The sequence below is a fragment of the Cervus elaphus genome, chromosome 24, assembly GCF_910594005.1.
Source record: "Cervus elaphus chromosome 24, mCerEla1.1, whole genome shotgun sequence".
NCBI classification, from domain to species: domain Eukaryota; kingdom Metazoa; phylum Chordata; class Mammalia; order Artiodactyla; family Cervidae; genus Cervus; species Cervus elaphus.
In genome coordinates, this window is record NC_057838.1 from 64394902 (window position 1) to 64422901 (window position 28000).

The 28000-nt window shown below is 42.9% G+C and overlaps 1 protein-coding gene across 2 annotated transcripts; it reads left to right on the top strand.

Annotated features, from left to right (window-relative positions):
- Positions 1–659: 659 nt before the first annotated feature.
- On the top strand, positions 660–20668 carry LZTFL1 (leucine zipper transcription factor like 1). 2 transcript variants are annotated; one of them, XR_006337592.1, is made up of 11 exons: positions 660–815; positions 5531–5655; positions 7807–8001; positions 11407–11467; positions 12494–12565; positions 13612–13677; positions 13765–13842; positions 16257–16433; positions 17203–17306; positions 18599–18679; positions 19770–20668. XR_006337592.1 is itself a non-coding variant. In XM_043886448.1 (10 exons), exons 1-10 carry the CDS (start codon positions 813–815, stop codon positions 18615–18617), a joined length of 900 nt encoding a protein of 299 aa, XP_043742383.1. In that variant the 5' UTR covers positions 660–812; the 3' UTR covers positions 18618–19043. The 2 variants fall into 2 exon arrangements, 1 of the variants encoding a protein (XP_043742383.1); XM_043886448.1 differs by lacking the exon at positions 19770–20668 and having other exon boundaries at positions 18599–19043.
- The last annotated feature ends 7332 nt before the right edge of the window (positions 20669–28000 follow it).

Here is a 28000-nt window from a genome sequence, read left to right on the forward strand (position 1 = left end):
CAAAGACCCAAGGTTGACTTCGTGATTCAGGATTTCTGGAGGTGAGGCCAGTGAAGCATTTGTACAACACGTTCCCTGATGATTCTAGGCATAACAGTTTGAAAGGCATAACTGCTCTTTCACCAGTTTCCGTTTGCGGTTTTGTTGCTGTTGTTTGTTTGTTTTTTAAGGGGAAAAGCGCTATATTAGAGATTTTTTTTAACCAAGAATGTAAGAAAAAATAGCAGTGGGGAGCGGGTTGTTCAAAGCTCTGTCCAGGAATATGGCAGCTCTGGTGCTAGTAGCCTATTTCAGCCAAGTAGGAAATCTTGGAGAGGAGAGAATTAAGTCTGGGACGCCCCACGAGACCGTTGGAAGGTCAGGAGTCAGCAGTCGAGGCAACGACCATTCGTCGGGGCCGCCAGGGCACAGGAAGTGGTGGGCAAGGCCGGAGCAGCAAGGCCGGCTAGGATGCCCCGCGGCTCTTGGTTGTGATTGGGTGCCAGGCAGCCGCGCCTTTCCCGTTGCCGTTGGCAACGGCGGCAGCTCCAGAAGTCGGCGTGGCGCGGGAAGGCGGGACTTCCCGCGCCTAGGAGCAAATGCGCAAGCGGCGGTTGGCCGGTCACGAGGCACTTCCTGTCGCGTGATCTTGAGAACCAATCAAAGTGTGTAACTCCCTAGTCGCGTGCGTCTGTTTCCGTTAGCAACGCTCCTAAACAAGCCGTCCTGCCTCCGCGTCTGGCGCGGTCTAGTGTTTCTCTGCGACCCCGGGCCTGGTGAGGCTGAGCTTGGCCTCTCCCGCTTTTCCAGACCGCTGACTGCCCCCCGCCTCAATGGTGAGTAGCCGGCCTGTCGGCGCCACCGCGCGCCCAGGAGAGACGCAGAGCCGCGGCGTTGGAGTGATGGCGTGGCCTGCGGCGGAACTTAGTCCGGCCCTGGGCCTCTCTGAGGAGAGGACGCCGCGCCGGGTGCGAGAGGCTGTTAACATTGGCCGAAGCCCTGCCGGGATAATCCTTGGTGGAGCCCTCTTCTAGCAGCCGCGCTCCGCCGCGTCACTTCATTCCTCGCTCCTGCCTGAAGGGCCTAGGCCGAGTCACACCTCAGGTGGCTGGCGAAGAGAGCTGGAGGGAGTCGTCTGCCAGCAGAAGGCGCAAAGCGGGTTTCTCGTTCCATTCCAAAAACTCCCAAGTTTATACGCGTGCGAGCACACACTCACACACATCCCCCCCCCCCACACACACACCCTTTGGCAGCATTAATTATGTTAACGAGCCAAGGAGGAAGAACGTGATTGAATATAACTTTCTTACGTGAGAGTGATACAGAATCCCCAGGCCCCATTTTATACCTGAGAAAACTTAAGTGACAGTCCTTGTGTTTTGTCTGTTCAAAAGAAGGCATGTTTTTCCTGGATGCTAGAAAATAATCCCGTTTGTCATTCCAGCTTATATAGAATGCCAGCTTAAACAGCAGCGGTCCGTAGAACAAGACACAGTACTGAAGTGTTGAGGAAAAAAAAGATGAATCCAGAGTTGGGGGCACCACCGAAATAGGCTACTGAAATACTTCAGCAATCAGAATTCCTCTTTAGCCCACGGTGTATACCAAGCACTCTTGCAGCTGAGGGTACAACAGTGAATGAAACAAACCATCTCCTACCATTCTTGGAGCCTGTCCCACACGTTCTGTTGGTTTCCATAAAATATCATGAAAAAATTGAAAAAATGGTGGTGATGTCACAAGAAAATTGCAATCTGTTCGCATTCTTATCTGCTGTCATTCCATTTCCCAGGCTAATGCTATTTCTGCTACTGAAATCAGCTGCTTATTTCCGCTCCCTTTCTTCACTCCCATCCATTTTAGACGAACTTTTCTGTCTTTTGTTCTAAGTTTCATTCTCAGTTTCAGTAATTTTTTCTTCTTGGTCTGGGGACAGTGTTTACTTGACAGAAGAGAAAAGATACACATTGGGCACTTACTCTGCACAAGGCACTATATGAGGAAACTGTATGGTATAAGGAATGATTCATGCTGTCATGAGCTTACAGTCTACTTGAAAGAGCAACACCTAAGGAAAAAAAAGACAGCTAATAATTTTTGTTCAGTCTCTAGGTCATGTCTGATTTTTCGACCCCATGGACTGCAGCACGCCTGTCCTTTATTATCTCCCGGAGTTTGCTCAGATTCATGTCAGTTGAGTCGTTGATGCTATCCAACCATCTCATCCACCTGTGTGCTAATTTTTGGAGGAAGGCATAACTAGAGTTAATTGAGGGCATGTTGGGAGGATTCACAGAGTAGGTAAAAAAGGTTTGCTCTTGAAGGATGGGTAGGAATTTGGTGGTTTTCTGGAGAAAACCATGCGTATACTTCTGAGAGCCAGTTATATGCATTTCTTCTCACCTCTGCAGTGCAGTGACATGTTGATAGCTTGAAACCAGCCATGCTGGGAGTTTTTACACTGGAAATTTGCAAGGGCTGCAAATCAGTTTTGTACCCCCACCCTCACCAATGCCCGTTAAGCATTCACCAGCACACCCTGGGTCAGATTCAGATTCTTGAATAGGAATGGAGAGGTGCTTTTAATCAAGGACTGGGGTAATGAGAGTGAAAGTAGAGGATGTTCAAGGCTGATAAGCAGACTAATTTGACTGAATAGGAGTGTTCTTAACAGTAGAATCTTGGGAAATGGGGTTAGAGAAAGGGTTTGGGGAGTGGAGGGCTTATGAGTATAGATTTAATACTGTAAGCAAAAATAATTGAAACTCTATGAGATTTTTTTTTTTTAGCAAGTTGTGGCATCGTTTTGAGATTTCCAATTGTAGGATATTCTTGCTGACACTTCTCTGAGTATAGAGATAACATCGTTTCTAATGTAGGTATTAAAGTTTATTTCAAATGCCTGGTGGAGATGTGTCTTCTTGTGAGTCACAACTCAGGTTGATTTGCAACTGTAACATATCTTTGTTCTTTATTTACTTAAATTCTGCCATTTTTCCAAAAAGGATTTGAAAAGCAGTGGGGACTTCAGAGTTAGATTTCCTGGTTCAAGTCTCTGCTCTCCCACTTGCCAATTCAATAGCATAGAAAAAAAAATTCTTTGTATCTGTTTTCTATCTGTAAAGTAGGTTTATATTTACTTTTTCATAGGGTTGTATTGAGGACTAAATGAGATCATGCTTGGCACTTTGTAACTTCTGAATGACTTTTAGATGTTGTCATCGTTACTGTTTCTAATGTTTAACATTAGAAATTAGAAATTTGACATTGACATTTGAAATAGTTCGAGGAGTTGGCTAACAATCCATGTAAACTAAAACATAAGAAACTTCTTCCTTATTTCTGTTCGCATTGTCTATCCCTAAGGCAAAAAGTTAATTACCAGTTTAATCAAATAAGGTAGAGTCAGGAAATGTAAGTACATACCGCAAATGTGTTGGTTTACATTGGCCAAAATACCTCACCTGATTGTTTTGAAGCAGTCTGCTGCTGCTACTGCTAAGTCGCCTCAGTTGTGTCCGACTGTGCGGCCCCATAGACGGTAGCCCACCAGGCTCCTCTGTCCTGGGGATTCTCCAGGCAAGAATACTGGAGTGGGTTGCCATTTCCTTCTCCAGTGCATGAAAGGGAAAACTGAAAGTGAAGTCACTTAGCAGTCTACCGGATAGGTAACCATTAGAGAGCATCATGGTATCTTGGGTAATTCTTAACTTATTGAACTTTAACTGAAGTATTAAAAATAACATGGGGGAGAAAAAGACTTGATGGAGCCGTTCATGTGATTGGGGGTGCTGGTTTGTAAGCCAGCCTGTGATACTTGAGAGATGCTTGTAGGTAACACCTTGAAAGAGATGATGTCATCCAGGAGAGGATATAGAGTGACAAGAGTAAGGGTCTAAGGGCAGCATCCTGGGAAGTGTAGCTGCTTACGAGGCAAGCTCAAGAAGAGAAGGCTACCAGTGAGATCAAGAAGGGAAGGTGGGGTTAGCAGGCAGAGAATGGAGCAGGTCAGCAGACAGCAAAGCATCAGCCACAGTAGTTGGACTTGTTATAACAAGTTGCTGGTGAGCTTTGCAAAGGCGGTTGGAGCAGCATATAGAGTGTGGAGGTACAAGAGCAGAAGAGAGCTAGAGAAATGCAGTGGTAGCTGGAGGGGACCTATGGTTTTGTTCTGGTTTCACACGAATGAGGTTTGTGTGCAGCCTTCTCTATAGTCTGAAGGGAAGAAGAAACCTCTGTAGAGTGTTGAGAGGAGAAGTGATTGGTTGAAGTCCCCCAGGAGTTTGAAAGCGAACAGATTAAAGCCATGAATGACCTTCAAAAGAATGAACTGAAAGAGTTCAGTTCATTTGTCAGGCACGTGTCCACTGTGTGCCAGGCACTATGAGGAGTCCTGGGGATACTCAGAACCAGAGGGAAAAGGTCATGGCCCTTGTAGTCTTATGTTCTACATCTACAGGTGACGATGTATGTAGATGCAACAAAGCCACGGTGAGGGGCTTAGACAGTGAAGATCACACCCAGTGACCTTCGTGGTGTCCTCCACAATGTTGGAGGCAGCCCTGTGTGCTGAGAGTAGGAGATAAGCCTGGAAAAGAGGACTGCAAAATATACCTTTGTCTCCCATAAGAAGGCTGTGACACATCAAATTATTCTTAAAGATAATTCTAACTTATTTAGTCCCCTGCATTAGATGTTCAATTTTATAATTTCCTTCTGTAATTTTCAGTGTAGCTATAACATGAAAAAGAACTTAATCAATCTCTAGCTTGTAGTTGTCAAGCTCTCATCTGGTTGAAAATCAAGAGCAATTGATGGCTGCTTCAAAACCAAATATATTTTTTAAGGCTGTGTGAGATGGAATAAGGTTAAGTTGCTCTAGTAGAGATTTTTTTTTTTTATAAAATGTGCCTTAAAGAATACAGAAGTTTATCTCTCTCACACTTAACAGCCTTCTCACTGCTCATCTCAGGTATGTGGGTCTGTGCTGCTCCATGAAGTTATCCGGGGTACAGTTCCCTTTCATCTTGCTCCCCCAGCCCCAAGGCCAATGTGCTGTCTGCATGGTTCAGCAGAGTCTCACCTCTAGGTTTCAGAGAAATAGGGGGTGGCAGACATGTGCCCCGTGGAAGGCCCAGGCTTTAGAAATAGCTTTCATTCCTCTGTTCACATCTGTTGCTGAGAAGTAGTCACTTGATTCATGCCTGACTTCAAGAGTGCTGGAGAGTGTTTTCTAGTTGGGCAGCCAATGCAGGAGATGTGGGTTTGATCTCTGGGTCAGGAAGATCCCCTGGAGAAGGAAATGGTAACCCACTCCAGTATCCTTGCCTGGGAAATCCCATGGACAGAGGAGCCTGATGGGCTACAGTCCAGGGGTCACAGAAGAGTTGGACATGACTTAACGACTAAACAACAGCCATGCGTCTGGAAAGATGGAAAGAAGAGCATTTAGTAGACATTTAGCAGTCTGCACCACAGAAGAGCCTGTACGTTTTCATTGCTGGTTCCTTTATTATATTTTCGAGACTAATAAGTTACTTCTCTCTTTCAGGCAGAGTTGGGTCTAAATGAGCACCATCAAAATGAAGTTATTAATTATATGCGTTTTGCTCGCTCAAAAAGAGGCTTGAGACTCAAAACTGTGGATTCCTGCTTCCAGGACCTCAAGGAGAGCAGGTATCAGAGAATGCTGAGGAGACCCAGTGGGAAGTGACAGTCGTCCTTCCTGGTGGGCAGTGTGGGGCAGCTGAAGCAGAGGCCATACAAACCACTGCTGGGATACGATCCGTTACCCACTGCAAGCAGCTACATGTAAACCGATATGTGAAATTCAAGAAATCAGATTGTGGTGGGGGCGGTCTGATGTTAAACATGCGCATAGGATAGTTAAGGGATTGCAGAGTTTCAGAAGGGCAGTCAGGAAATTGTTAAGGGCTGCTGGGTTAATAATTGGCTTGCTGTAGTAGAGATTCCAGAACTTTAATTACTTGAATTATGAATTAAAAGAGTAGAGCCATAAGACATGGCATTTAGCAAGAAAACACCTATACAGTTTTATATTGAAATAGAAGAGGAGAAAACAGCAGGAAACCATGACAAGCTTGCTAACTAGTACCAAAATTGTTAGCTGACTTGTCGCAAGAGGTGATAATTTGTTTGGTTGGACTAGTAATGGGAGATAATAAAAATCCATAGAAAATGTAGTGATAGAGGATAATGGGAAGCAGCCAAAATGACTGAATAATAAAGAGACCTCAGGGTGCTTGGGGGTCAGATTTTGGCACACCTGAATGTGAGGATATAAATAAAAAAGGTCTTGAAGTGACCTGCAACTGTGGTAGACTCTAACATCACTCAGTAGCAGAGACCATCAGCTGTAGACTTTATCTGTTCAATTTATTAATCTAGTCTGATAATCTGACTTCCTGACTCACAGCAGATAAAAGCAGCAGTCTGATTGGTGAGACTGTGAGATAGCCAAAGAAGGTACTTCATTATTTACTTTACACATTGGAGTTTGGAGTACCTTAATTGCTGTTCGTAGTAATGAACTTGGGTTGCTCAAAAAACAACATATTTTTAAGCAGATTTAGTTTGGTCTATTAAAGAATATAGAAAGGTTGTTAATATATTTAATAGGGACATGAATCTGAAATAAAGTTCTGGGTTTTTAAGAGTGGTTTAAATTCCTTGGGTTGCTCAAAAAAAAAAAATACAAAAAATATTTTTAAACAGATTTAGTTTGTTCTATTAAAGAATACAGAAGATTGTTGACAGGGACTTAAACTTCTGGGTTTTTAAGAGTTGTTAAATTCTGCTTGGTAAACAAAACATTAAAGCTTGGTAGATCAAATAATATTAACTTGCGTATAACTGTGAGAGAAGTTTGGTGTGGCTCCCTGCATTGTGTCCTTGTGGACACAACATGTCCTTCTTACTTTTGGAGCAAGGGAAAGGATGACCAGCATCAGGGCTGTAGCTCTTCACCCACTGAGTGTCTGAAGGATCAAGGACCTTGGGGATGGAGGTAGGGAGTGGAGAGGACTGTTATGTAAACCTGTCATTGACGGTAGGAGGCCTGCATGGATGCTTTCTCAAGGGTTCAGTTGTCGGGCATGTTTCTGAGATTACTGGAAATGACTGTGGGGTTGAGTCACACCCCAGTGGGCACATCACCTCCACCTCCTGAGCCTGTGTTCCATCTGCGAAGTGACGGGATTGGAGCAAATGCCTCTGGGGTTCCCTTCCAACCCAAACATCCTCTGTGAAAGAGTGGGATTTTAATACTTTTGATGATGTCCATTTTTATGGGGCTTTAATTAAGTTCAGGGTTTTTTTTTTCTTTCAGGTCTCAAGATGCTAAGAAAAGCCATATATAACTACTACTAATTTTTTTATAGGCATTTACTAACTTGTGAATAGCTTATAAGGTCTTTGAAATGCTAGACGACTAATATAAAGAAAGGGAGGAATTACACCTCTCAGGTGACTTATGAAATAATTAAATGTGATAAAGCTAATTTTCACCAAAAAGCTAAAGAAGAATTAGATAGTTTGGGGCTTGTTTCTGAGCACATAACTTCTATGAAAGGATGTGCACATTTGAAGAGCGAGCCACAGTTTAATCATTTAGCCAGCCATCAAAAACTAACTGAATCTAAACTATTTTCAAACTGTTTTACGAATAAAGAAGCTAGTTCCCAGAGAGACTTTCACTGTAACCTTTTCACCCCTTCAATGACACGTTGGGGGCTTCTTAGTTTTGTTTTTCATTGTAAATGGTTTTTGTTGTTTACGCAGAGGTTTTGGACCGTGGTTGTTTTTCAGGCTTGTGGAGGAGACCTTCACCGTCGATGAAGTCTCTGAGGTGCTGAATGGGTTGCAGTCTGTGGTCCACAGCGAAGTGGAGTCTGAGCTCATCAACACGGCCTACACCAACGTGCTGCTTCTGCGGCAACTTTTCTCACAGGCCGAGAAGTGGTACCTCAAGCTGCAGACAGATATCTCTGAACTTGAAAACAGGTAGTAATATCTTTTTCCACAGTTGTGACCATAGAGGCCCAAGCATGCACTTGAAAGCTCGTGACTGTCTCTGCTGTTGTTTTTCTTGAGCATAGTGTGTGAGAAAATTTGGGTAGGATGACAGCAAAGCATCCAGTTAGTGAGTCATCTCCTAGGTGCCCCTCAGAGTCCTCTTCAGAGCGCCCTGCTTCCACTGTTCCTAGGTGTGATGAAGGCCTCTGAGGTCTATGAGATTGCTCTGAAGGTGATGAGTAATTATTCCTCATAGTAGCTTTGGTTAGCCTGATCAATATTGTAGTAAGTTTTTAGAGATAGGTCAACTAAGAAGTAGAGGTTATGAAACAGATTTGAAAAATTAATTCAACTAGCATCAAATCACACTTAGTAGTATGGGAAGTTTACTTCTAAATTAATTGCATTAAAATTATATACCAATCTTTAAAATAGGGAAAGTTTTCTTGCAAAGTTTTCTTAGAAAGTTTTGTAATCTGAACAACATCAGAAAGCTCCCTTATATTTTAAAAATATGGTAAAATCAGTGAAATTGATACTCTGCGAAAAGTCATGCCAGGCATCTGGAAAGACTGACGTGAGCCCGGGGGCTGTTTGCTAAGCACAGATGCAGCACAGCTCACGGTCTGTGCTGAGCGTCCCTGGCTGTGGCCTCGGGTCGGGGAGGAAACCATATAGCTTCACCGACTGTCAGTAGGTAATCGATGAGAAAACTTGGAGAAATTGACCTGTTAAGAAGCTTAAAAGAGTAGTTACCACCATTCACTATAAAAGCTTTTGTATAGTCAGCATCCACATACTTTTGCAAATAAGAGGAAATGTTCAGGTGGAAACCATCTGTCTTCTTTGAGAATTTACCATACTCAGTAGATGTGAACTAATTCCATTTTTCCCAGGCTATTCTATTAAAACCAGTGTTCCTTGAACCTCTACCAGATAACAATGTATATTATATTAGAGCAGTTACCCTTTGAATTCAGTTCAGTTGCTCAGTCATGTACGACTCTTTGCGACCCTGTGGACCATGGCACGCCAGGCCTCCCTGTCCGTCACCAACTCCCGGAGTCTGCTCAAACTCATCTCCATTGAGTCAGTGATGCCATCCAACCATCTCATCCTCTGTTGTCCCCTTCTCCTCCTGCCTTCAATCTTTCCCAGCATCAGGGTCTTTTCAAATGAGTCAGCTCTTTGCATCATGGCCAAAGTATTGGAGTTTCAGCTTCAACATCAATCCTTCCAATGAACACCAAGGACTGATCTCCTTTAGGATGGACTGGTTGGATCTCCTTGCAGGCCAAGGGAGTCTTCTCCAACACCACAGTTCAAAAGCATCAATACTTTGGCTCTCAGCTTTCTTCATAGTCCAACTGTCACATCCATACATGACTACTGGAAAAACCATAGCTTTGACAAGATGGACCTTTGTTGGCAAAGTAATGTCTCTGCTTTTTAATATGCTGTCTAGGTTAGTTATAACTTTCCTTCCAAGGAGGAAGCGTCTTTTAATTTCATGGCTGCAGTCACCACCTGCAGTGATTTTGGAGCCCAAAAATGAAGTCAGCCACTGTTTCCACTGTTTCCCCATCTATTTGCCATGAAGTGATGGGACCAGATGCCATGATCTTCGTTTTTTGAATGTTGAATTTTAAGCCAGCTTTTTCACTCTCCTCTTTCATTTTCATCAAGAGGTTCTTTACTACTTCTTCACTCTCTGCCATAAGGGGGGTGTCATCTGCATATCTGAGGTAATTGATATTTCTCCTGGCAATCTTGATTCCAGCTTGTGCTTCATCCAGCCCAGCATTTCTCATGATGTACTCTGCATTTAAGTTAAATAAGCAGGGTGACAATATAGAGCCTTGGTGTACTCCTTTCCCTATCTTGAACCAGTCTGTTGTTCCATGTCCAGTTCTAACTGTTGCTTCCTGACCTGCATACAGATTTCTCAGGAGGCAGGTCAGGTGGTCTGGTATTCCCATCTCTTTAAGGATTTTCCACAGTTTATTGTGATCCACATAGTCAAAGGCTTTGGCATAGTCAATAAAGCAGAAATAGATGTTTTTCTGGAACTCTCTTGCTTTTTTGATGATCCAGCGGATGTTGGCAATTTGATCTCTGGTTCCTCTGCCTTTTCTAAATCCAGCTTGAACATGTGGAAGTTCACGGTTCATGTATTGCTGAAGCCTGGCTTGGAGAATTTTAAGCATTACTTTACTAGTGTGTGAGATGAGTGCAATTGTGCGGTAGTTTGAGCATTCTTTGGCACTGCCTTTCTTTGGGATGGAAATGAAAACTGATCTCCAGTCCTGTGGCCACTGCTGAGTTGTCTAAATTTGCTGGCATATTGAGTGCAGTACTTTCACAGAATCATCTTTTAGGATTTGAAATAGCTCAACTGGAATTCCATCACCTCCACTATCTTTATTCATAGTGATGCTTCCTAAGGCCCGCTTGACTTCACATTCCAGGATGTCTGGCTCTAGGTGAGTGATCGCACCATTGTGATTATCTGGGTCATGAAGATCTTTTTTGTATGGTTCTTCTGTGTATTCTTGCCACCTCTTCTTAATATCTTCTGCTTTTCTTAGGTCCCTACCATTTCTGTCCTTTATTGAGCCCATCTTTGCATGAAATGTTCCCTTGGTATCTCTAATTTTCTTGAAGAGATCTATAGTCTTTCCCATTCTATTGTTTCCCTCTGTTTTCTTTGCACTGATCACTGAGGAAGGCTTTCTTATCTCTCCTTGCTATTCTTCGGAACTCTGTATTCAAATGGGTATATCTTTCCTTTTCTCCTTTGCTTTTTACTTCTTTTCTTTTCACAGCTATTTGTAAGGCCTCCTCAGACAGCCATTTTGCTTTTTTGCATTTCTTTTTCTTGGGGAAGCTCTTGATCCCTGTCTCCTGTACAATGTCATGAACCTCTGTCCATAGTTCATCAGGTACTCTATCAGATCTAGTCCCTTAAATCTATTTCTCACTTCTACTGTATGATCATAAGGGATTTGATTTAGGTCATACCTGAATGGTCTAGTGGTTTTCCCTACTTTCTTCAATTTCCCTTTAGCACTTTAAAAGTACAGTGTTGACTACAAACTTCAGACATGTGTTTATGTCTATGTCTATATTAACATTGTAGTTTATTTATGGCAATTATATTGTACACTCAGTAAGTATAATAATAGGTGCTATGGGAATTCAGATTTTAGTGCATGGAACTTCATTCGTCTGCCTTTAGTAACTATACCATTTTTGACGTGACGAGGTTTTGTTCATCTTGCTCTGTTGTCTCTGGCATATGATAGGTTGGTACCAATGTTTTTATTTGTCTTGTGTGTATGATACAAATCTATTCTAAACAATTATTTTTTCATATTTTCTTTTATCTTCAAGAGAATTATTAGAGCAAGTTGCAGAATTTGAAAAAGCGGAATTTATATCTTCAAATAAAAAGGTAATTTTTGGTCCATATCTTAATAGCCACTGTTTAACATCCTCAAATTGCTTAGAGCATTCAGATGCTGAAGTGAGAACTCTGAAGGAAAAGCATTCAGCTCAAGACCAGAATTCAAAAGTTGCCTTGTGGATTTTTAGGCAAAAGAAAAGCTTTGGAAGTTACTATGAAGAACTTGCTTTGTCTGCTCTCTCACACACATGCATGCACACACCCACCACGCCCCTTCAGTCCCCCTGCCTCCCAGCTGTGCAAGCTCTTCACTCAGGCATCCAGGCACTGTCACTCCCCAGCTGTGTGACTGAGACGACGGAGTCTCGTTCTCCTCATCTCTGAAGTGCAAACAGTACTCGTCATGACCTGCTTCTCTCTTTAATTAGTCTTATTATCTGCAGTCTTATTATCTTCCATTGTGTGCATGTACCACGAATACTCTGGCATTGCATAGTAAAATACCACCGAGATGAATCCATGAACATACACATACAAAACAGTTTTCTGATTGTTCCTTGGGAACTTAGCTGTAGCTAAGAAATTTCTGGTTCAGAGGGCATGAATTCTTTTGCTTTAATACATATTGTAGAATGTATGTATCAAGCTGTGTCAAGTTACTCATCAGCAGTGTAGTTTACCTAAATCCTCATCATTATTGCAATTTTGGGGAGTTCGTGCAGAAATCTAGCTTCCAGCTCCCACAGTATAAAACCTCAGTCCCCAGGTACTAGGATCTTTATCTGCTCTGGCTTTGACTACCATCCCTCCCACCTTTCTCTTCTGCCGGTTTGTTTTGTTTGTTTGTTTAAAATACAAGGAGGATGGGTTTCATTTTTATCTAACTTTTGTTGGGCACTGTGGGCCAGGCTCTGTCCTAAGCACTGGTCTGTAGTAGAGAAGCAAACCAATGAATGGCTGACATCCCATTGATAGGTTTGCACAGTGTCTTCCACTTAGAAAGTACAAAGGTTCAGTGATTACAGGTACTTTATTTGGTGGTGATTTCAGTTTGGTTTTTTTGTTTCATTTCAGTCCATCATAGACAGTATGAAGCCAAAACTTGCTCCACTTCATGAAGGTGGAGCAGCAGAACTCCTGAACAAGGTAATGTTGCCATCACTTTGAGAAATGGGAACTCTAAGGATGTATGCTGGCTGCCTGCACAGCTCTAGGTGGAGACTGGGGTGGAAGGTCCGGCTTCTGTCCACTGAGGGTAATTAGTCTGTCAAAAGTAGTTGTCCTTAATGGTACTTAGTAAGAGGTTTATAAAAAATAATTACCAATATACAGCTATTTTTCATGACTATTGTGTTTTCAACATTATGCTAGATGTTGTTACATAAAAAGGAAAGTAATACCTGGCCTTTTGCCCTCAAAACCTTCTGGTCTCATTGGGAAGGGATAACTAACATTCTAGAAATGGAGGAGGAGACTGCTAACCCCTGTGCCACAGGGCGGCAGAGAAGACACAGTGCCATGTGGATGAGAGTGGCAGAGGACTGGCTCTTGGGTGTGGTGGTGCCCAGGCTGGGCTGGAAGGCGAAGATACAGTGAATTGTCAGGAGAGAAGGGCCAGGAGGGGACAGAGTGGGCAGCAGTCCGAGGCAGAGTGAAGGCTGGCATGCCTTGGAGCAGAGTGCAGACTCTCTGCCAGGCAGTGATGTGTGCTGGGGCATGATGAGACTGCACGGACAGGTGACGCTCGTGGTGGGGCTGCTAACGAGTGAGGGCCTTGGGCCTCCACTCATAGACACCAGTTAGGGGCTGGACACAGGGTGTGGGTTGGTGGTGATTGTGTTTTGAGGATAAGTGGCAAGTGCCATGCTGTGTAGGCCAAGAACAGACCAAGAGTTTCAGGATCAGCTAGGTGAGAGATGGCAGAGAGGGGACTTTGGGAAAAGGCTGAGAATAGAGGGCTGAAAAAAGTCTGAGAGACTGTGAAGGAAGGAGCTAGAAGTCTTAGAGCCAGAGATGACTCATAGATGTTGAGGCTGGTGGGCTGGGTAAAACTGGGATATTACCAGTAGCCAGGGCATGCAGACTCTGGAGTTTCTGTGTAATTTAAAAATTAAATGTATGAGTGAAACAAGTAATTTCAAGGATGAAAAGTACTCTGGCTAACATAGTAAAACTTGAATTTACTCACAAAGGAAATTATAAGACTTCAAGAAGAGAATGAGAGATTGAAGTCAAGACTGAAGACCATTGAATCACAGGTAACTGAGAAATACTTAAAACAAAAGTATTGAAAGCATTACTTACAGACTAAATATTGAATGTTTCCTGTTTACTCTTGATTTTAGGCAACAAATGCGTTGGATGAGAAATCAAAGCTGGAAAGAGCACTGCAGGATTTACAGCTTGAGCAGGGGAATCAGAAGGTGAAATCAGTCTCAGCTTTCTTACATTTTCCAGCTAGAATCAAGTTATAAACTTACATGAGGTCTTAGTTACTATTATGCCCCACCACTGGCCACTCCCTGAGGCGGAGGCCACCACTGTTGTCCTGCATCGAGACAGACTTGTCCAGGAAAGGCCACGTGAGCGCCTGCTGAGGGCAGTGGGGGCACATCCATGGCTCACGTGCTTCACGTGTCCCAGAGTCCATGGGCATCTAAGATTTGCTTAATTTTTTAAGTTCTTTTCCCTTTCAGTTTCCCATTGCAATTCCAATGGGAAAGAGAGAAGAATGGAAGAGTTCTTAGTTAATTGGATTTGTTATTGTGGTTTAGTTGCTAAGTCCTGTCCAAGGCTTTGCAAGCCCATGGACTGTAGCCCACCAGGCTCCTCTGTCCATGGGATTTCCCAGGCAAGAATTCTGGAGTGGGTTGCCATTTCCTCCTCCAGGGGATCTTCACGATCCAGGGATCAAACCCCAGGTCTCCTGCATTGACAAACGGGTTCTTTACCACTGCACCACCAGGGATTTGAATTTGGGTTTTATTACACAGAACTTATTTTTACTTAAATTTCCCTTCAGGAGTATGATAAAATGAATTTATTAGTTGTGCATCTTCAGATCCATCTGTATCTAGCAGGGCTTGTGTAAAATAGTGAAATTCAGTGTTAAAAGTTCTCCAGGTTTGTCTGAGTGGAATGACCGAGCCCGGCTCCACCCTGGAAGTCGTCGTGGGCACCATTCTGCCTCGTGTGGCCTTTGCATCGAGATGAGATGCTGTAGTAGGACCCCGTCAGCGGGGCTGTTTGACTGAATCTTCATTGCAGCACTGACTTTCCTCGTGGGTTTAGTGCCATTGTAAATGTCTACTAAACAATCCCCAAACTTGCTTCATTAGACGTTGGTTACCCTTTTTCTGTGGAGAATGTCAAACGTGTAAGAATAGAGAGACTAGTGTAATGTAACCCAGGTACTCATGACTCAGCTTTACCACTCAGTCACCAAGGCATGGCCAGCCTGTTTCATGTTAACCTTCACTTTCTTCTCTTCTCCTCCATGGTTTTTTGAAACAAATTTCAGACATTACATTATTTCATCTGTAGATACTTTTTTAAAATAAAAGGATACTTCTTACATGGCTAAAATGAAAGGAAATATATATGATTTTCAATCATTATATACCAAGGACCATAAATTTATAAAACAGCTGAATACTCTGGAACAGTTGTGTAATTTCTCAAAAGTAAAACAGTTGCATTTTTGGATGATAAATTTGTTTTACAAGCCATTGAAGACTTTGCTCCAGTTTTACTTTTTTAAGATTTGGCAAAAGGAAAATGCATACAGAGATACAGTGAAATAAAATCTTTTTCAAGACCAGGTTTCAAAAATAAGGATTTTTCTTTTGTTGATAGTAGTGCTTCATCTTCATAGTTAGCAATTATAGACCATTTTCCTGTCTTATTAATATTGCTCTTCTTTACATAAAAAACTGTATCTGGCAAAAAACATGATCTAAGTAGAGAGAAGATCCAGCTGCTTATATTACACAGACAAAGTGTACGAATATGTTTATATCAAATTAAGATAAAAAACTTAGTCTTATAAATGTAGCGAGCCATGTACTCAATAAGCATTAATTAGGCTCTCATAATACTGTGAAACATGTCTATTACATTTTTTATATAAATTGTATTAATTTTATTATGTTTCCGTCTGTATCATTCAAAATTCTTCACCAGGATTTTTTTGACCGTGCTGTGTCTTCACTGAGGCGCGGGCTTTTCTCTAATTGCAGCGAGTCAGAGCTTCTCTTGTTTGTGGTGCTTGGGCTTCTTATTGCAGTGTCTTCTCTTGTTGTGGAGCTTGGGCTCTAGGGCATGTGGGCACAGTAGTTGCAGCTCCCGGGCTCTAGAATTGTGGTGTACGGACTTAGCTGCTTGGCTACATGTGGGATCTTCCTGGGTCATGGATCGAACCCCTGTCTCTTGCATCAGCAGGCAGATTCTCAACCACTGAGCCACCAGGGAAACCCCTCACCAGGATATCTTTTACCTTGACTTTTCAGTAATGAAACCTGCTTGCCACCCCAACTGTGGGAAACACAACCTTGTCCAATTTAGGATCTCACCTCTCTTGTTCTTCTTTTGGAATCCCAACAGCTCATAAATCATGTTTGACATACTTGGAAATCAGTGACCGCTGGGTGACTGTGTGTGTGCGCAGGACACCATGCACTGGGTGCCGAGTGACCCTCAGGACTGCAGCGGCGAGGGAGGCTGGCGTGTGCATGCAACACACAACCTCCTCTCTTTCCATCGATGAGGTGTTGAATCTAAAGCTGTTACTATTTAGGATGTGAGCCTGAAATTATGTGGATGTGCGTATTTTTCATAGGATTTTATAAAGGCCCAAGACTTGAGTGACTTGGGAAACACAGTTGCTGCTTTAAAGAGTGAGTTTCAGAAGACACTTAATGACCAGACAGAAAACCAGAAATCCCTGGAGGAGAATCTAGCGACGGCCAAGCATGACCTACTCAGGGTGCAGGAGCAGCTGAGCATGGCTGAAAAGGTCAGGTTTGCCTGTCCACATCCCATTAAGTGATGAGTGCAGTGTAACTAAGGGAAATGTGAACAGCTACAGATTCACTTTATTTTTTCTCAAGATACTAGGCACTTTGTCTTTTAAAAGATTTACCACTTTTGGTAAAAAGATGGTTCTTTGACACTTGAATATCTGTAGTAATAAAAAGCCTGTACTCCTTCCTGTTGTATGCCTACACCCACCGCCCTGCACCCCCATGTTGCTTTTCCTGATCATGCCGTTTATAGTCTGGCAGAGGAGTGGGTGGTGTTTTTCTGAAGGGGTCTGTCCCTGTTTCTTAATTTACAAGCAGTATGCAGAGAACTATTCTTTTCACGTTAGGGATTAGACTCTTAAGAATGTACAAGCCAAACTGTAATTAAAGTTAAAATCCTCTTCTTAAAATACTGGCACTACTTTGGGATTTAGAAAGAAGAGCTTGTCTGTTTTATCTGAAAATGAATTTACTGTTTCAAATAGATTTCCCACATCTAGATTTCCCACGTCTGGGGCATAGTATGTTTGAGTTATTTGTTAATATTGTACTTGGGAAATGTTAGCATTTTATTGGCTTCTCACTTGAATGTATTTTTAAAGTTTGAATAGTCTTAATTTTATACAAATACATTAGAAATAAATTAGAAAATAAAATGAGCAGAGTATTAGTAAATGAGGGCAAAAATGTATATTTTCATCAGATGTGTTCTTTCTTTCCTAAATATTTCTTGTTAACGGACTGAAATTTTTCCCTTTGTAGGAATTAGAGAAGAAATTCCAACAAACAGCGGCTTATCGAAACATGAAGGAGATTCTTACCAAGAAGAATGACCAAATCAAAGACCTGAGGAAAAGACTGGCAAAGTAAGCTGTGCTGACCCCGCCCCTTGGATTGTCCCCCTGCTGGGTTGATGTCTGTCCTTCATTAAGTCTAGTCTCGTGTCCGGAGAGGTCAGGCCAGTGGGGACTTGCTTTGTCACTCAGTCCGGCAGCCTGTGTTTGGGAAAGACAAAGGGGCTCTGGCCAGGCCTCACTCGTCACACCCACTGGGGTTTCTTCTCAGGTTCAGCTGGACCTTTAGAGTCACTCAGGGCCACACTGGGCTGCCTTTGCCCTGGATTCTCTCGGCAGGATGTTGGACAGACACCTCAGCAAGCGCCCGGGGCCGCGCCAGACATTTCTGCTCAGCGGTGTCCTTGCTGCAGCCCAGGGTCTGCTCACACTGTGCTCCCACGTGACACTTTCGTTTTTTAATTGCTCAGTTGTGTCTGACTCTTTGTGACCCTGTGGACTGTAGCCTGCCAGGCTCCTCTGCCCCTGGAATTTTCCAGGCAAGAACACTGGAGTGGGTTGCTCTGTCTTTCTTTAGGGGATCTTCCCAACCCAGGGGTCAAACCTGAGTCTCTTGCACCTCCTGCGTTGGCAGGTGGATGCTTTACCGTCTGAGTCACCAGAGAAGCCCCCACTTGACAGTTCAGGTGCTACAGCATGAGACCCGTGTGTGGCTGCCAGAGCCAGCGAGCCTTAGAAGGCCATGCCCCACGTAGGGGCGGTGTCTCTGGTACAGTTACGTGATGCTCCGGCAGGGATGTGTCCAAGAACTCACTGCACATGGGGAAGCCTAAGCCCTGGTTTCTGCCATGGATGTATGGTTGGCCACAGTTCTTGTGGTCCAGATGGAGTCTTCTAATCAGGGACATTTCTGTCATCAGTGGTTCTGCCTGGAAACTCAGCTGACATTTTACTTTTATCAGAGTTCCGAGGTACCAGAGCTGAGAAGTGAATCCCAGATCAGACTTCTCCTTAGAGAAGGGGGTTGGTTAACCTTGTACTCACAAGGCCACATCAGCTGTTTGTGTCCATCAGGCCTTCGATTAGACAACAGTCTACTAAGCTGACACGGGTGTAGATGCCACATATAGTAGAGACTTGGAGCCTGATGGCATGTCAGTGATTATCTGGTCCATTCTCCAGCTGCAGAAGGGATCATCCTGCTCACCCCCATCAAGCCTTGAAAGAATCTGACTTGTGCCACAGAGGTGATTTTAGATGAAGGATGCAACATTACTGGCTTAGTCACTGGAAGTGTTTCAGGTAAACTCATTTGGTACAACAGTTGACACTATGCTCTTAATTAAATACATATCTCTTTCCAGATATGAACCTGAAGATTAAAAACTGATGATTTCATCTGGAAGCTGCCACAATATGAAAGTACAAACCCTTTCTCACCTCAGGCATGTATTTGAAGCAGTTTGTTATATTCCCTCTGTTTAGTTTTCTAAGATTTAGACTTCGCTTATGATATTTAGAGCTAGAGTGCCTATTTCAGCTACCAAATTGAGAAGAGAGAAAACCTCCTGACTGATTCTGGCTGGTCATCCCAAACTCCTCTCTGCGAGTGCTCCAGATTCTTAGTTCAAATGCAGTGAGAATTCTTTATAGTAAAGAAAGACTTATCGTTTTACATTCATATAAAGAGTACACCTTTTCAATAAATGTTAAAGCTAGCTTTGTCTACAGTTGTGCATTCCCTAGAATAAAAATATAGAATTATTAAAGATAGTTTATTATAAATAAACCTTATTTTTAAAAATGAAATCTAAATTGTTTTCTCTATGTGATCATCAAAAAAATATATAAATTTGTTGAAAATGTGAATGCCATCTATTATAGGCATCATTTTTACCAATTATAATGAAAGTTAAAAGTGAACATGAGGATTTGATTAACTCTTCAGTCAGACATTTTTTGCAGCATACCTTATCATAAGTCTGTGTTACTGATGAAGAAGACAGAGGCATCCTTGTACTTCTACAGTTAAGAAAGTATCTGGACTCAGAATAAATGTAATCTTATACTTCAGTTTACAGAATATTCTATGAAATTATGTGTTGAATGAGAACACTTTTCAAAAGATCTCTATTCAACATAGAATCAGTTACTAGACTTGAGATTCAACTTTTGATTATATTTACTTAGGTACATCTATAGTAACTTCATTTTCAAGAGGTTTTGATTATATTTCCGTTGGCCTGCTTTTTCTTGTTTATGTTTTGGGATAAATCATTAGAAATTAGGTATCTGTACTTGCATAATGCAACAATATACTATAAGGATAAACAAAAATGAACATTATTTTTGAATAATTGAAGCATTAATGCTTCAGAAGGAAAGTACTTACTTTTAACACATTATTTAGAAAGTAATCATTCCCACTTCCACAAGATTCTGTTCACCAGGAAGAGTTTACTGATTCGAGGAAAAGGTTTTTTATTTTTATTCAAGCTTTTAATACTAGCCTTGAATTTGTTGTTTTTCTTGTAGGTTTTATATTAAAATACTGAAGGAGCAAATGATAAAGGGTAAGATAACGTCCCCCTGAAAGGACACAGAAGGCAGTCTCTAAAAGATGGCTGAGTGAGGGGAGTGAGGGAGGAAGCCCGTCCTGAGCAGCCCCGCCTGCGTGGTCACTCCTCGCCCGGCCCTCACTGTGCGGGCACGCCTTGGGGTCTGGGTCCTTTTAGAGCTTCCACTGAGTATTCCAGTCACACACCACACTTCTCTAGGCCAGAATTCACTCTCCAAAAACTATGCCATTATTCAATGGGCCAGGATGCTCTATTAAATTCAGAAACAGACTCTTTTTTAAATGGCTTGGTATCTTTTAAAAACCATGTGTTTTCTTCTTACCTTAGTTTGATGCATAGGGAAGAAAGTTATGTTGAAAAACCTATGTTGCTAGGTAGAATTTCAGCTTAGTATTTTTTTCTTTTTTGATAGCACCTTTGAAATATTCTGTATATCCAGCTCAATAATAAATCAAAAGTCTTTATGATACCATAAAACCTAACTATGCCCTGCATTAAGATAGATAAATGTGACATTCCTTGGCATAAATTAACAGGATGATTCTTCACCATATAAATACTTTTTGTGCCTGCTTGTGTCAGTGTGTGAGAGTGTAACTCATGTGCTTAGCAAAATGCAGTACTGAAGTTTTTTTTTTTTTTAACATTTTCCTAGTCTTATCTCATTTAACTAAGACAGTCTTTTTAGTTGCTGTATTTTGCATTTTTAAGAAGGTCGCCTCAAGCCCTGATTGAACTTTCAGTGTGCTAAGCTCTACGGACTGCACAGTAGCTGTCACAATGCAACTTTAGTTTAGCTTAAATACTCAAGGCTCGTGTTAAATTATGACTCAGACCTTTATGGACAAAAATAAAATGTAAAGGGTTTTTGTTACTGATTTCCTCTGCTCAGAATTTAAGTGTTCATTTTTTCCTCATAATCCATTTTGAGTCATATTAGTGTTTAATGATCATTTGTTTATGGCTTATATAACTCATAAGGAAAATACTGCTCTACATTGAACTTGTTATCCTATGTGATAAAACCTTTGCTATTTGTTATTCCATTCTGATGAGTTGAAAAGAATTTATAGAAATGTTTACTTATTTATTTATTAATGTTGAAGTATAGTTGATTTACAGTGTTGTGCTAATTTGTTATACAGAAAGTGACTTAGCCACACACATGCATATACTTTTTTATGTTCTTTTCCACTTAATGGTTTATCCCAGGAGACTGCATACAGTTCCCTGTGCTATACAGTGGAGCCTTACTCATCCGTTCTAAAGGTAAAAGTTTGCGTCTGCTAACCCCAAACTCCCAGCCATCCCTTTCCCTCCCCACCTCCCCCCGGCAGTCACAAGTCTGTTCTCTAAGTCTGTGAGTGTTTCTGCTTTGTAAGTTCATGTGTATCATTTCTTTAGACACCACATATAAGTGATATCATGTGATACTTGTCTCTGATTCACTTCACTTAGTATAATCATCTCCAGGTCCATCCCTGTTGCTGCAGATGGCATCGTCATTCTTTTTGACGGCTGAGTGATGTTTCATTGTACGGACATACCGCAGCTTCTTTCTCCACTCCTCTATCAGTGACATTTAGGTTGCTTTGCTGTCTTGGCTGTTGTAAACAGTGCTGCAGTGAACCTTGGGGTGCTTGTATCCTTTCAGAACCATGGTTTTCTCCAGATATACGTCCAGTAGTGGGATTGCTGGATCTTATGGTGGCTGTTTTTTTTTCTTCAAGGAACCTCCATACTGTTCTCCACAGTGGCTGTACCAATTACATTGCCACCAACAGTGTAGAAGGGTTTCCTTCTCTCCACCCCCTCTCCAGCGTTTATTGTTTGTGGACTTTTTGATGATGGCCATTCTGACCGGTGTGAGGTGATACCTCATTTTAGTTTTGATTTGCATTTCTCTACTAATTAATGATGTTGAGCATCTTTTCATGTGCTTCTTGGCCATCTGTGTGTCTTCTTTGGAGAAATGTCTGTTTAGGCCTTCTGCTTGCTTTTTTGATTGGGTGGTTTGTTTTTTCTTTGGCATTGAGCCATGTGAGATGTTTGTAAATTTTGGAGATTAATCCCTTGTTGGTCACATCATTTGCAATATTTTCTCCCATTCTGAGGGTTTTGTGTTACAGTTTTCTCCGTTTGTTGATGGATACTTCGGTTGCTTCCATGTCTCAGCTATTGTTAATAGTGCTGCTTTGAACATTGGATGCATGTGTCTTTTTGAATTAGTCTTTTCGTTTTTTTTCTGGATATATACCCTGGAGTGGAACTGTTGGATCATTGGGCAGTTCTGTTCTTAGCTTTTTGAGGAACCTCTCTATTGTTCTCTGCAGTGGCCACACTAATTTACACTCCTACCACAATACATTCTTGCCATGTGTTTTGGTACTTAGAAGTAACATCTTTAGACCTGCTGCCTAGTCCACTTAGATCATTATATATTCTAAACAAACAAGCCACCTTACTCTTAATCACCTTTTTGAGGTAAACTTGACAGCAGTAACATACATGCATTTTAAGATCCTGTTGGATGGATTTTGGTTGGTACAGTCACCTGTGTATGCACTACCACAGTTAAGATACAGACATTTTCATCACCTACAAGTCCCTTCCTGCCCCTCTCCAGCTAGTCTTCTCCACCCTGGGCCCTGGGAAGCCACTGATGTGCTTTCTCTCACGATAGGTTAGATTTGCCTTTTCTAGAATTTTCATATGATCTCACATAGTGTGTCCTCCTCTATGCCTGGCTTCTTTTACTCAGCAAAACATATTTAAGATTATCCATATTAGTGTCTGTATCAGTAGTTCATTCCTATTATTGTTGAGTCATATTCCATCATAGGCTATCTCACAATTTTGTTTATCTACCCGACTAAACCTTAGAATACCTTAACCAGTATTTACTACACTTCACTTGGGAGTTGAAGATTAGACACTCTCTTTACACAAATTTAGGATGCCTCCCTTCCATGACCTCCAAATGGGGATTTGGGTAGGTGGTAGACATACAAGTCCAAACATTAAGGTGTGGTTGGGGCTGAAGCTACAGTGTCGTGAGTTACAAATGTAAAGGTGGCTTTTAGAACACAGTTACGAAAGATGCAGAGGTGAGTGTAGGTGAGAAGCCCAGGGCCGTCCAGTATCACAGATCATGGAGAGAGGAAGAATAAGCTGAGGAGAGCAAGGAGGGAAACCAGAAGACAGTGCTGTCCTGGCAGCAAGCCTGCAAAGGCCCCCCCAGGAGGAAGGAGTGATCACCTGGGTCAGACTCCGCTGGGTGGTCAAGGGAGGGAGGCCTGAGAACTGGCCGCTCAAGTCAGCCACGTGGGGGTCATCGGTGACCTGGACAGTTTTAGTTAGAGCAGTGGTAGCCGGCCTGGAGCAGGAGACTGTTAGAACCAATGGGAGGAGAGAGTCTGGAGACAGAGTGGATGTAGACATCTCTTGATGAGTTTTCCTAGGAAATAAAGTAGAAACAGGGCAGAGGCCAGAAGGAAAAGTGGGATCAAGCAGAGGGATTGTTTTTCTTGAGATGGAGAAGCTACAGGCTGTATTCTTACCAGAATGCCCGCCCTGCAGAGCTGGCGTCTGGGTTGTCCTGTTAACCCATGCCTTGCCCAATGCCTAGAGCAGGGCCCACCCAGCACAGGGGGACAATCAGTAGTTACCTCTAAGTAAACTGACGAATCAGACTTGATAAACCAGAAACTCACATTATATGCTAAATGGTGATAAGGGCCAAGGAGATAGAATGAAGCAGGCAAGAAGGGTATAAAACGCGGAGGTGGTGGTTGACCTGTTAGCTAAGCTTATCTCTGAGGCCTCAGGAGAAGGTGACTTTTGAGCAAAACTCTGAGGAAGTACAAACAGCTATAAAAAGAAAAGAAGCAAGAGGCAAAGGAGAAAAGGAGAGATATACTCAGTTGAATGCAGAGTTCTAGAGAATAGCAAGGAGAGAAGAAAGCCTTCCTCAGTGATCAGTGCAAAGAGAGGAAAACAATAGAATGGGAAAACCTAGAGAGCTCCTCAAGAAAATTAGAGATACCAAAGGAACATTTCATGCAAAGAGGGGCTCAATAAAGAATAGAAATGCTATGGACCTAACAGAAGCAAAAGATATTAAGAGGTGGCAAGAATACATAGAAGAACTATACAAAAAAGATCTTCATGACCCAGATAATCACAGTGGTATGATCACTCACCTAGAGCCAGACATCCTGGAATGCGAAGTCAAGTGGGCCTTAGGAAGCATCACTACGAACAAAGCTAGTGGAGGTGATGGAATTCCAGTTGAGCTATTTCAAATCCTAAAAGATGATGCTGTGGAAGTGCTGCACTCAGTACTCCAGCAAATTTGGAAGACTCAGCAGTGGCCACAGGACTGGAAAAGGTCAGTTTTCATTCCAATCCCAAAGAAAGGCAATGCCAAAGAATGCTCAAACTACCGCACAATTGCACTAATCTCCCACGCTAATAAAGTAATGCTCAAATTTCTCCAAGCCAGGCTTCAACAGTACGTGAACCATGAATTTCCATATGTTCAAGCTGGTTTTAGAGAAGGCAGAGGAACCAGAGATCAAATTGCCAACATCTGCTGGATCAAGAAAGCAAGAGAGTTCCAGAAAAACGTCTATTTCTGCTTTATTGACTACGTCAAAGCCTTTGACTGTGTGGATCACAACAAACTGGAAAATTCTTCAAGAGGTGGGAATACCAGACCACCTGACCTGCCTCTTGAGAAATCTGTATGCAGGTCAGGAAGCACCAGTTAGAACTGGACATGGAACAACAGACTGGTTCCAAATAGGGAAAGGAGCATGTCAGGTATATATTGTCACCCTGCTTATTTAACTAATATGCAGAGTACATCATGAGAAAGGCTGGGCTGGAGGAAGCACAAGCTGGAATCAAGATTGCTGGGAGAAATATCAATAACCTCAGATAGGCAGATGACACCACCCTTATGGCAGAAAGTGAAGAGGAACTAAAGAGCCTCTTGATGAAAGTGAAAGAAGAGAGTGAAAAAGTTGACTTAAAGCTCAACATTCAGAAAACTAAGATCATGACATCTGGTCCCATGACTTCATGGCAAATAGATGGGGAGACAGTGGAAGCAGTGTCAGACTTTATTTTTTTGTGCTCCAAAATCACTGCAGATGGTGATTGCAGGCATGAAATTAAAAGACGCCTACTCCTTGGAAGGAAAGTTATGACCAACCTAGACAGCATATTAAAAAGAGGAGGCATTACTTTGCCAACAAATGTCTTGTCTAGTCAAGGCTATGGTTTTTCCAGTAGTCATATATGGATGTGAGAGTTGGACTATAAAGAAAGCTGAGTGCCAAAGAACTGATGCTATGGAACTGTAGTGTTGGAGAAGACTCTTGAGAGTCCCTTGGACTGCAAGGAGATCCAACCAGTCCATCCTAAAGGAGATCAGTCCTGAATATTCATTGGAAGGACTGATGTTGAAGCTGAAACTCCAATACTTTGGCCACCTGATGCAAAGAACTGACCCATTTGAAAAGACCCTAATGCTGGGAAAGACTGAAGGCAGGAGGAGAAGGGGACGACAGAGTATGAGATGGTTGGATGGCATCACTGACTCAGTGGACATGAGTTTGGGTAAACTCCTGGAGTTGGTGATAGACAGGGAGGCCTGGCGTGCTGCAGTCCGTGGGGTCACAAAGAGTCAGACACGACTGTGCGACTGAACTGAGGAAGTAAGAGAGCTTGGCTCTCTCCAGGCAGCATACACCTTGGTTAAGTAAGCAGGGAAAATATTTTGAGCTCCTCAAGTTCAGGAGGAGACATTTTTGTTGCATATACAAAAAAATTGTCTTGCAGATCTTTTTTTGTTGACTCAAGTGTACTTTAGAGAAGAAATTGAAAAGGTGGGGAAAAGCAGTTAGAAGGGGGATCATTTACAAGGGACCCTGGGGACATGGGAAGTGGACAATGGAGTGGAATTTTGAGGGGAGGAGATTTGCAGCCATGAATAAAATGAGTGTGGAGTGGTGGTGGTCAGGCTCCTTCTTCTGGAAAAGGTAGCCGGAGCCAACTCCCATGTGACTTCTAAAGGGAACACTCGCTGGGATCCTGCATCTGTGCCGTAAAGCTGCATAGAGGATCCTGCCGTGAAACCATGTTGAAGAGCCCAGCAGTGCTCCTGAAACCTTGACATCCCTACAGAGCCCCTGGGGGTCTTGCTGAAAGGCAGGCTGTGACTCAGGAGGCCTGGAGCGGGGCCCGGGAGTCTGCATTCCTCACAGGCTCCCTGGTGGTGCCCCTTGTGGGCCAGTGACCACATTTTGAATACGGACAGGCACGAGAAATCCAGTATAACTGGAAATGTTGAGCTTGTGAAACGAAGCATGTGTGTTTTCTGGCAGAGTGAGATTCACAGGGCTTGTCCTGTTATGAAATGAGAGAACAGGCACAAAACAGCCCAGCAGGCCACAGTGAGACCCCTTAGGGGGTCACTGATTGAGCCTGTCGGCGTACTCTGACCCTGGAGAATGTTTTCACAGGGCTCTGTCTGTTTTTCTCCCCCAGATTATGCCTTCTAGTGGGTCCTGATTGCTTGTTCCTGGCAAAAAATATTTGAGGTGAAGAAATAAATTTAGCCAACACCAACACAAAGCACCGAAGGGTTCTTCAAGGCTCTCGGGCCGGTGTTTTCACAGCGCTTGGCTGGATCTTCCTAAGGCAGGTGATCAGCTGAGTGGTCGTGGGGAGGAACTGCGGTGTTTTCCAGATAAGCTTGTTTCTTCATCTGTTCCCTCTGACCTGAAAAAAACCTCTTTGTTCCGTCCAGGCCTTTCTAAACAATGCCCACTTGGTGCTCTTTATACACATGAGTTCCTTCAGACAGCAGAAGGATCAATGTACAGAAAAGCCTTTCAGGTTATTCAGTTGAAACAGTTGTCCTTTGGAAGTGAGCCTGACGAGCAAAGGACACAGCCTGTTGCATGTGCTGTTTTCTTTAACCTTACTTTGAGCCTCACAAAGCCCTGAGTTTTGACCAGTAATTAATAGTCAAGTTGTTGTTCAGTCGCTCCATTTTGTCCGACTCTGTGCCCCGCCATGGACTGCAGCACGCCAGGCTTTCCTGTCCTCCACTGTCCCCTGGAACTTGCTCAGACTCAATGTCCATCGAGTCGGTGATGCCATCCAACCATCTCATCCTCTGTCATCCCCTTGCCCTCCTGTCTTCAGCCTTTCCCAGCATCGGAGTCTTTAGTATTCAAAGAGTAAATTATACAAATTCAGACATTTATATTATGACTTCCCTATCATTTTAGATTAAGTCTTTGCATTCAAGCCTTAGACTTATCATTCTCTTTTATCTTAAACTGCCATCGAGCTCATCTGTGTCCCGTTAGTTTTGTCCTATCTCACAGCAGAAACAGCACTGGAAATACAGCCACAGCCTGCAGCTGCCACCCCAGGCCCAGCTCTGTGCGGTCACTGGACTTCAGTTCTCGCCAGCAGTTCTTCAGCATCCTAGGGACTCTCTGCTTCACCGACACATGCCAGATAGTCTCAGTTTAGTGGATAACTTCAGTTCAGTTCAGTTGCTCAGTCGTGTCCGACTCTTTGCGACTCTGGGGACTGCAGCACACCAGGCTTCTGACTCCATCGCCAACTCCTGGAGCTGCTCAAACTCACGTCCACTGAGTCGGGGATGCCGTCCAACCATCCCACCCTCTGTTGCCCGTGTCTCCTCCTGCCATCAGTCTTTCCCAGCATCAGGGTTTTTTCCAGTGAGTCAGTTCTTCACATCAGGTGGAGATACATCACAAAGTATTGGAGGTTCAGCATCAGTCCTTCCAATGAATATTCAGGACTGATTTCCTTTAGGATGGACTGGTTGGATCTCCTTGAACTCCAAGGGACTTTCGGGAGTTTTCTGTAACACTACAGTTCAAAAGCATCAATTCTTTAGTTCTCAGCTTTCTTTATAGTCCAATTCTCACATCCATTCCTAACTACTGGAAAAACCATAGCTTTGACTAGATGGACCTTTGTCGGCAAAGTAATGTTTCTGCTTTATAATATGCTGTCTAGGTTGGTAATAGCTTTTCTTCTGAGGAGCAAGTGTCTTTTAATTTCATGGCTGCAGTCACCATCTGCAGTGATTTTTGAAGCCCAGGAAAATAAAGTCTGTCACTGCTGCCATTGTCT

Coding starts and splice junctions, on each gene's coding strand:
- LZTFL1 (XM_043886448.1), top strand. Junction 5,656..7,806: donor CAGGACCTCAAGGAGAGCAG/GTATCAGAGAAT, acceptor GTTGTTTTTCAG/GCTTGTGGAGGAGACCTTCA. Junction 8,002..11,406: donor ATCTCTGAACTTGAAAACAG/GTAGTAATATCT, acceptor TTTATCTTCAAG/AGAATTATTAGAGCAAGTTG.